Raw genomic sequence first — 10,000 nt, forward strand, 5'->3', positions numbered from 1 at the left:
CGCTCGTTGACAAAAGCTCCCTTGTAACCTGCGCTACACTTCCGCGACAAGACATTTTTTTTTTTTTCAATGAACCATCAAGACTCGGCAACTCCAAAAAAAAAAAACGAGCGTCGTCTTTCAAACTACTCCAAACGGCTCCGCTCTCCCGGGCAGCCATCTTGTTGGCGTGGCGGGAGCGTGGCTCGCGTCGTAACTCTGCATTATCTAAATGAGGGGCCGTGAGCGAGCGAGCGCGCTGCTCAGTGCGGCTGAGTGGAATTTGGTTAATGCTGAGTGCAGGCTCTCTAAATCAGGGGGAAGGGCGCGCCTCGTCTGGCCTCGCCGCGCTCCTCGTCTGGAGGGCCCGTGTCTCTGGGAGGGCTTAAAGAGGGCAGATTTATACGCCTCTTAAAAACAGCTCGGCCTTCGGGCGCACTGCCGCCGCTGCTCCGCGGCCCGGGAAGATATAAAGACGTTTAGTTACCGAGCGGCCCATTCCAGCATGGCACGCCATGAGTGGGCGCTCACTTTAGCGGGGAGAGAACGAGAGAGGAGAAGAGGACTCCGGGGAGGACAGTTAGAGAGAGAGAGAGAGAAAGAAGTGGAGACGAGAGAAGAAAAAGTTCAAGGCGGCCATTATCTGTGTGGCCAATTCCATCTTCTCTCTCTGTCCACTTAATCTCTCTGTCCAGGTTCCTCCACCTCTCCCACGTCCATCCATCTCTCTCTGACCGCTCGTCCTCCAGAGGACTGGTCTGGGAGAGCCATCACTACTGCAGTCCACTCCAGTCCACCCTGCTGTGGCTCGTTCACTGCCCCCTCACTGGAGGTAATCCCATCGGTCTGAGCTCATGATAGTCCTCACGCCAGCACCTCACACGGAGACACCTCTCATGCATGTGACAGAGAGAGGGAGCGCTGAAGAAATGACTCACTGAAGAGTGATAAAGTGAAAATAGAAAAAGAAAAAGAAAAAAAAGTGTAAGGAGAGCAAGATTTAGCGAAATGGACAAAAGCTGGTTATGTCATAACATATGCGGCAGAATCCGGAATCCGTTTAGCTTCTTTTACAAGTCTGAATGCCTCTGCTGTGCTGGGAGAGCATGGAGCCTCAGAGAAGCTACCTCAGCGGCTGACACACTAAAGAGAGGCTTCGCAGGGGGTCCCACTTCATTTCAGTCTTGTCAACACATTTACAGTTCCCTCTGGGGCACCCAACATATCTTATCCACACACACACACACACACACACACACACACACACACACACACACACACACACACACATGCATACACACACACACACACACACACACACACATGCATACACACTCGCACATGCACACACACACATTACAATGCTCACAAACAGGATTCTCTATCTGCAATCTATCTATTCTTCCACTGGAGCTGAGAGTGTGTCGTTTTCTCCATACGACTCAATCTCCCTGTCTCTCTCCCACTACCCCCCACGTACACACACACACACACACACACACAAGATAGAAAGATAGAGTAGAGTTTATCTGCACGCTGTGTGCTGTCCCACTGGAGGTGTGTGTGTGTGTGTGTGTGTGTGTGTGTGTGTGTGTGTGTGTGTGTGTGTGTGTGTGGTGTCAGGCTGAGCTGATGGTGAGCAGGTCCTGTTCTCCTCGTGCCGTGCTATTGATCGCCCCCTCTGCTGCTTTAATAGGCTATGTTTGCTCCTCTCCTCCACCACAGCTGTGTGTGTGCGTGTGTGTGAGAGACAGTGTTGTGTGAGCGTGTGTGTGTGTGTGTGTATGTACTGTATGTGTGTCTACTGCACAGTAATTTCCTGTGTATTAGCCGCATTGTGCATAAACCGCAGGACAGTGTTTCATGCAAGTTAAAAGAAACAACACCATATTAATACAATATTAACTGCCCCGTGTATTAACCTCACAGCTGAAGAAATGTAGCAAAATCAATGACTAAACCTCGACTACAAGCGGGGAAATGCCAGTACGCTGGATCTACTTAGTGAGGGTTGACAGGGCAAGCACATACTAGTATTCTGTCTGTCCTATCTTTAGCTCACCTAGTTTCTGACTCTGAGGCCCTAGAAACAGGTGGCAGTGCTTCTCTATTTCTGTTTTTCTCTCACTATGCTCCATCCATCACCTCTTCTCTCTCTCTCTCTCCCTCCCTCCTGCTCCATCACCTCTTCTTCTCAGACTCCATCTCTCTCCCTGCTCAGAGCTTGTTTGTGTGGCCTCCCTTCTGCAAATCAAACAGCATCATACATGAGCAACAGGAGATGGCCTCCAGCTGCGGTGCCTGCTCCCTACTTTAGCGCATGTGTTCTGGAGCTGGGATCCTTGAGGCGAGCGCACACCTACTGATAGCATGCATATGGGCCCCTGTGCTGTAGGACACTGTGAGGAGTCCAGATCATTCCAGGTCAGTGTTCTGGTTGGGGTGGCCATGCAGTGGTGGAGAGGGTGTGAGCAGCAGAGTGGGGCTGGGGTGGACAGTGGGACTGAAGGGCTGTTTGTGTGGCGTACTGTACCAGACGGAGCCCAGGAAGAGCTGCTGTGAACGGGGATGAAGAGGCCTTTCCATAAACAATCAATTAGATGCAGCCGCAGAGCACACACACACACACACACACACACACACACACCAATGAGCCCTCGAACGAGCAGTCAGAGGTGAACACTGCATAAAGCTGATTTATAGGAATCTGCGGTGAGTAAGTCTGAATGTATATACAGTATGTGTGTGTGCGTGTGTGTGTGTTTGTGTGTACATGTGTGTGAGATCACTCTCACGCCTTTACTGCGAGAGCCTGTTTCCATTTTACGGCCAGACAAAACATTTCAGTGTTTTGGTGAAGTGAATCGGGGCTTGAAAGTTGTGTAAATCTTCATTGGGAGTTCAAAGGGAGAGCACACTGACCACTAAATAATTTGGATAGCTTTCTGTCATTCCCTTGCTCCCTCAGGATCTCTTTCTCACTCCTAATCTCCCTCTCTCTCTCTCTCTCTCTCCTAATCTCTCTCCCTCTCTCCCTCCCTCCCTCCCTCTCTCGTCATATCAGCGGCTTGTCTCACATTTGAGTGCAACTGATAGCAGATTCCACCTAGTCCCTCTGACTGCCAAGCATCACACGTTTGGGAAAAGCAACAGAAAAAGCGGTCAACAAACCCCAGGACTACAGAGAGGTGCCGGGAATGCCACACCTAATCCAGCCTTACACTGCAGACAAATGGGCTTACATCCCCAACATTCTTTAGTGCTCAGACTATTAGTGAAGACAAAAACAAATAGAGAACCTAATAAACTAAGTTCACCAGAATGTCAATGCGCGCACATGGGAATGTTCTTTATGAGCGCGTGTGTGTGTGTGTTTGTGTGAGCGTGTGTGCTTGAGAGCGTGGGTGTATGCGTATGTGAGAGTGTATGTGTATGTGAGAGTGTGTGCATATGTGTGTGTGTGTGTGTGTGTGTGTGTGTGTGTGTGTGCGTGTGAGTGTGTGTGTGAGTGGGTGTATATGGGGTGAGTGTATACGCGCTTGTCTTCTTTCCCACAAACCAGAAGAGGTTACACTTCGCTCCATGTCCAGTCCTTGGCTGAGCAACATCAAAGCCGCGCAGAGGCAGAGGGGAAAATGAATTGATTGGATTATTGTGGCTGCTTACGATCAATAGCATTCTTTCTGTGTCTGTGGTGGAGGGGGGGTTCTCAGGCCTGAGGGGGGGTCAGGGATGAGACATGCGTGTCATATGAAGACCCCCACCTCACCCCCCCCCCCCCCCCACTCCTTCTCATCTCAGCAACCCACAAGAGCCCAAATTCCTCGAGCGCCGCACACAGAAGTGTGCGCATGAAAGCACAGACATTCACAGCCGCGCACACACACACACACACGGAGCGGAGGTCTGTCTGGCGTTCACGCGAGTGTGTAAAGCAGGGTTAATTACGGACATGTCACTGTCTCTGGCCCAAACAGAGCCCATCCATCACAGCAGGGCGCACATGCGGGGTGAGGGAGAGTTGAGAGAGGCTGTCTTACGCCAGACAGACCACAGCCACCGCACGGCCAAACCCCAGCGCAGCTAGATAACCGGCGCGGCTAATCACTCTCCGCGATGACCAGCTCACCTGCCTTAGATAAACACACACACTAAGCATAACAAACACACACACGAACACTAATAAACACGCAATGAGCACACTGAGGGATCCAGAGCACACATAAATAAACACACACACACGATAAAAGCTCAGCTGTTTGACGCGTGATGGGAGAAAGTGTGTGAAGCGCTGCCTGATTATCTTAGAGCTGCGGAGCGCGCTCTGTTTACAGTGCCACAGACATGACAGCATGAAGCAAACTCCAGCCCCAGATAAAAGCATACCAGGACTGTGCCTTCAGGAACCCACAGAAGGGGTCGCAGCCTTTTGCCAAACTTTGGGCCAACCGCAGAGACAGACAGACATTATGGCTGTGTCCAAAAGTCAAGCGTGCACGGCCGCACGCTGGATAGCACCTTCTTTCCAGTAGCGTCTCAGTTAGCTTGCTCCTCAGTATGCGTCCCTACATTTGGACAGCACAAACTAGTTGGCGTCACCTGACTCGGGGAGGGGGGTGTGTTGACTTCCGGTAAATGCACACTGCCCAGCGTGTGTACTTATGTTTCAGATACAGCACATGTCCGTGTGTTACCAGCCTTGGAGAGCCATCTATACAGGTGTATGGGGACCATCATACCGGCTGTTTAGCGCACACAGCGGTCTAAGGATTGGGAGATCTGACCATGCTGAATCCAAATGGCCCCTGTCCTCTCCCTCTGCAGCAACACAAAGAGACAGGCTGCAGGAGAGGCCGCTTCCTTCTGCCAATCATACGAGAGGCAGGCGTGACCCTGTGACACCCGTCTGACAGAGACTCCTCTCCATCACCCTATCTGCCACAGACATTCCCACTCACTATCGCTTATTTAGCCCACACTTCCCACAGACATTCCCACTCACTATCGCTTATTTAGCCCACACTTCCCACAGACATTCCCACTCACTAGCGCTTATTTAGCCCACACTTCCCACAGACATTCCCACTCACTAGCGCTTATTCAGCCCACACTTCCCACAGACATTCCCACTCACTAGCGCTTATTCAGCCCACACTTCCCACAGACATCCCCACTCACTAGCGCTGATTTAGCCCACTCTTCCCACAGACATTCCCACTCACTAGCGCTGATTTAGCCCACTCTTCCCACAGACATTCCCACTCACTAGCGCTTATTTAGCCCACACTTCCCACAGACATTCCCACTCACTAGCGCTTATTTAGCCCACTCTTCCCACAGACATTCCCACTCACTAGCGCTTATTTAGCCCACACTTCCCACAGACATTCCCACTCACTAGCGGCTATTTAGCCCACACTTCCCACAGACATTCCCACTCACTAGCGGCTATTTAGCCCACACTTCCCACCCCCAAAGCAGCGTCCAGCGTGAGAGAGACGTCCGTTTGGCCGGTGCCGTGTCCTCACTAAGGACCTGACCCCAGCACCTGTGCAGCGCTCCATCATCTGACCCGGGGGAGCTCCAGAGATATCTCTCTCTCTGTGAGAGCCCCGCGGGCTCCTCGGCCCTGACGGAACCTTCTAGAACCCTGACGCTGAGTGCTCGGATGCGCCCGGATGGGAGGGTGTAAAGGCTGATACTGTAGCCGCTCTGAGTGTTTGTGATAAAGCTGCTGGCTGTTGACCAGCGAGCCGCGGCACTCGGGCCGTGATGGAGAGCTACTCCCCAGCGCTGGTTCCAATTAACTCCCCCTGAGGCCCTCAGAGCAGCGGCTCAGCACGGCCTCCACTGGTGGACACTATCACTACCGTCGGTGAGGTCAGATACTAAGAACAACAAACCCCGTCAAGACGAATGGATCCCCCTATCATAGAGACGCCACCGCTCAGGCCTACAGAGTGGGGAGGGTGTCCACTGATGCACTTAATCCAGATGAAACGAGGGCATCCGGCACACACACACACACACACACACACACACACACACGTGATATCCACACATACAAATGCAGAGACATACTCTCACAGAGGCAGGCAATGAATACTAATACACACACACATACACATCCCCACACACACCCAGAGTCATAACTCATGGGAGATTTCTCACGAGAGAGGTGAAATGTAATTTAATTTTCATGGGGTCTATTTGTAAGGCAGCCTCATGAGAAAAGACTGCCCCCCCACCCCCCTACCCCCTCCCCCCTCTCAGCCCAGGCAGGGCGCAGCGCTCCTCATGGAAATGAAAGGCATTCTGCATATTGGTGCACGTGTACACGCATCTCAAAATGACTTGCACAAATTGAAATGGAAATAAAAGAAATCTCAAAGAAACACAGCCAATTATGAATCGGTGCGAACACATCCAAACAACTCACGCAAAGAGAATGCAAAACGTGCACCTTTATCTGACAGCACGAGCGCTTCTAAATGCACCAGTGTCTGTGATGTGCTCTGGCCTGGGCCCACAGGACTGCACTGCTATTCAAATGGGAGAGCTCGTCAGACGGTGGTATGTGTGTGTGTGTGCGTGTGTTTGTGTGTTTGTGTGTGTGTGTGTGTGTGTGTGTGTGTGTGTGTGTGTATGTGTGGGGCGGGTGGTCAGAGAGGAGCTGGCAGGTGTCAATCACTCACGCGGCACCTGCTATCAGGTTCGACGGGGTGACCCAGGCGCCATCTCACACTGCCGAGGCACCGGGCCAATCGGGGCCGACACGCACGTCCGCCTGCTGCCAGCGTGAAGGACAGTGGCCTGGTGGAGCTGTGCTGAGGAGAGGAGGCTCCAGTCCCCTGCTGTGTGCCCGGCGTGGAGAGGAGAGGAGAGAGGAGCTGGCCCGCCTCATCAGCTGCCCGGCGGCCCTAATGGGGTGCGACGGCGGGTATTGGCAGTGTAAACTCCTTAATGGCCCCGCGCCGCGCCGCTAATGCGCTAATGCTAATTAAGGGCTCATTTAGTCCACGCCATTTTGTTTAAGCACAGCCTGATCTCTGGCTGATGGAGGCCCTAAATCAGAGCAGGGAAGTCCACTCGGCGGACGAGAGGCTGCTCAGAGACGCCGGCCGGCCGGCAGGGCAGCTTCTCCGCGGCGAGGGCCAGCACTCATAGAGTCCAGCGCAGTCTCCCACTCCACACTCACTGAGCTACGCTTGTGTAGCGCACAACTGAGACACGGTCGACTCCACTGACCACCGCGCTCGATGACACTGACCTCAGGTCTGTGTAGTGCGGGGGGTCTGTGGTCTGCGCTGGCCATTGATGGGATGCATGAAGGGTAGTCTGTGACTGACTGTGGAGGACTTCATGCTAGATATGACCTCATCTTGGAAGTGTTTATTTTGGGACTGTTCTTTTCTTCAGGTAGGACAGTGGAGTGCCATGAAGGCACTGGCAGTGGGAGAGTGAGATGCGGTGGGATCGGGGAAATGACCGCAGGTCAGACTCTAGCCCAGCTCCTCCTGACCACTCAGAGCTGAGTGTGTTACGCTGGACGCTGCAGCTGCTCACACACCGGCTCCCTCACCTTCTGATTGGTCGTGCTTCTCAAGTGCTATTGGCACGCCATCATTTACCAGCATGTGGTGCAGGACAGTCACTTCAGCAGCATGCACTCCAGAGACTGGGGGAGGGGTGGAGAGGAGAGGATACGAGAGGAACTCCTGCTCCCTGTGCAAGACCTACACCACTTTGGATTAGATTTCTTTTATTTGAATTTAGAGTTGCCGACAGAGAGTGCAGTGGAGATAACAAAGGAAGACTGCGTAGGAGTATATATATATGTGTGTGTGTGTATGTGTGTGTGTGTGTGTGTGTGGACCTCCCAGTATGAGAGCAGCTCTATGACAGCAGGTAAGACCTAGTTTAGTGTGATGGATGATTCTGTGCCTTTGAGAGAGAGGGGCAATGAAAGGGAAAGTGTAGAGAGAGAGAGTGAAATTGTGTCTGTGTGTGTGTGTGTGTGTGTGTGTGTGTGTGTGTGTATTTATGTGTGTGGTGTGTGTGTGTGTGTGTGTGTGTCTCTGTGTGTCTGTGTGTGTGTGTGTGTGTGTGTGTGTGTGTGAGTAAGGTCTGACAAAGGATGAGGTCAGAGGCTTTGCCTGGTGCCTTTGTGACCCCTGAGAGAGCAGCATGCCCTCCACTCCTGTGGGACTGCAGTAGCTGCACGCTCTCCTGCATGTGTGTGTGTGTGTGTGTGTGTGTGTGTGTGGGAGGAAATGTGTGGCTGCATCTGTGGCCGTCCACAAAACACTTTTACATTTTGTGTTTATAGCTTATACACCTGTGTATCTGTCTGCTCAAGCACTCAAATGTGTGTTTTAGATTATGCTTCTGTGTGTGTTTGAGAGACATACTGTGTGTAGCAAGAGGAGAGAGAGAGAGAGAGAGAGAGAGAGAGAGAGAGAGAGAGAGAGAGAGAGAGAGAGAGAGAGAGAGAAAGAAAGAGAGAGAGAGAGCGCCTTGCTGACCTTGTCCCATGTGACACAGTGACTCACTTCAAGGTAATTTGATTGGCTCCTTGGTCAGTGATTTACTCTTTCTCTTCCTCTCCCTCTGTACCAGTGTGTGTGTGTGTGTGTGTGTGTGTGTGTGTGTGTGTTTTTGTATGTGTGTGTGTGTGTGTGTGTGTGTGTGTGTGTGTGTGTGTGTGTGTGTGTGTGTGTGTGTGACCTTGTCATAGTGCATAAGGGACAGTTGAGGCTGACTTGCTAGTCTTAGCTGTCTGTGGAACAATGTCCTGGTTACTGAGGTCTTTTTTCTCTTTCAGCATAACTGTGTGTGTGTGTGTGTGTGTGTGTGTGTGTGTGTGTGTGTGTGTGTGTGTGTGTGTGTGTGTGTGTGTGTGTGTGTAAAGGCACGACTGCACTGACCTTGTCGCAGCGCATGAGGCCCAGGTAGCGCAGAGACTTGCTGCTCTTGGCGATCTGCGTGGCCCCCTGGTCAGTGATGTCTTTGCACCAGCCCGCGTCCACCGTCTCAATGCTGCTGCTGTACTGACCGATCGCTATCAGAGCTGCAGGACAACACAGAGCACACACACACACCACGGTCAGTGGACACACCTCATCCAGAACAATGTGTTCAGTCAGACCCATATATATCTACGCACACACACACGCGCACACACACACGCACGCACCACACACAAACACCTGGCTAAGAATGGTGTCTGGACAGGCGCTCAGTCCTATAGCATTAAGACAGAAGATCAGTCGGAGAGGGCATGAAAGGGTTAACTCTAAAGCTCGGTCCTCTTTGGTCCAGATTGGCCTGGCTGCTGGACCCACCCATAGTCCCTTGTTTAGGAACAGACTTAATAGCGCTGTGTGTGAGTGATCCAACTGGCCAAAACGACCCAAACAAGCCAGGCTCACTCATCCGCTTCTTGGAAAAGTAGAGTGTGTTTTGGTACATGCGTGTGTATGCGTGTAATGGGCACAATAGTCATTTAGCCATTAGCCAAGAGTCCCAGCTGAATCCACAGATGAGAAAACCCTTACCTCAACCTCTCTCTCTCTCACACACACACACACACACACAGTAAATTATCACAGAAACTAAAGGGTGGTGGCACTAGGCGTGTCTCTGAGTGTATTGGGCAGAGAAACAATTCCCACATGCATGACCACTACTGGCACCTGTGACCAAAGGGAACAGACGCGAACACACACACACACACACACACACACACACACACACACACACACACACACACACACACACACACATTTCTGAAAGTGCACTGTCCTCTCAAAAACCAACCCCAAAAACCTGCTCATTGATTAATCACAGCTTACCATCCAATGACATGCACACATTCACATTCACTGCACAGAAAGAATGGACAATTAGCCCTTTGAAAAGCAATCTTAAAAGGCTTTTCTTTTGATCATGTGCCATTAGTGCATGACTTAAGCACCCACTTGTCCATATCTTATAAGAAATGCACTAACAAAGTCTTGCA

General features: G+C 51.7%; 1 protein-coding gene across 1 annotated transcript in view; it reads right to left on the bottom strand.

Moving 5' to 3' along the window:
• The window catches only part of fbxl17 (F-box and leucine-rich repeat protein 17), a 201,164-nt gene that overhangs the window by 4,734 nt on the left and 186,430 nt on the right, over positions 1-10,000 (bottom strand). Inside the window, exon 9 of the mRNA XM_062543652.1 lies at positions 8,907-9,049. Coding sequence (XP_062399636.1) covers positions 8,907-9,049 — 143 coding nt within the window. The remainder of the gene's footprint in view (positions 1-8,906; positions 9,050-10,000) is intronic.

This window comes from Sardina pilchardus, chromosome 8 (genome assembly GCF_963854185.1).
Source record: "Sardina pilchardus chromosome 8, fSarPil1.1, whole genome shotgun sequence".
NCBI classification, from domain to species: domain Eukaryota; kingdom Metazoa; phylum Chordata; class Actinopteri; order Clupeiformes; family Clupeidae; genus Sardina; species Sardina pilchardus.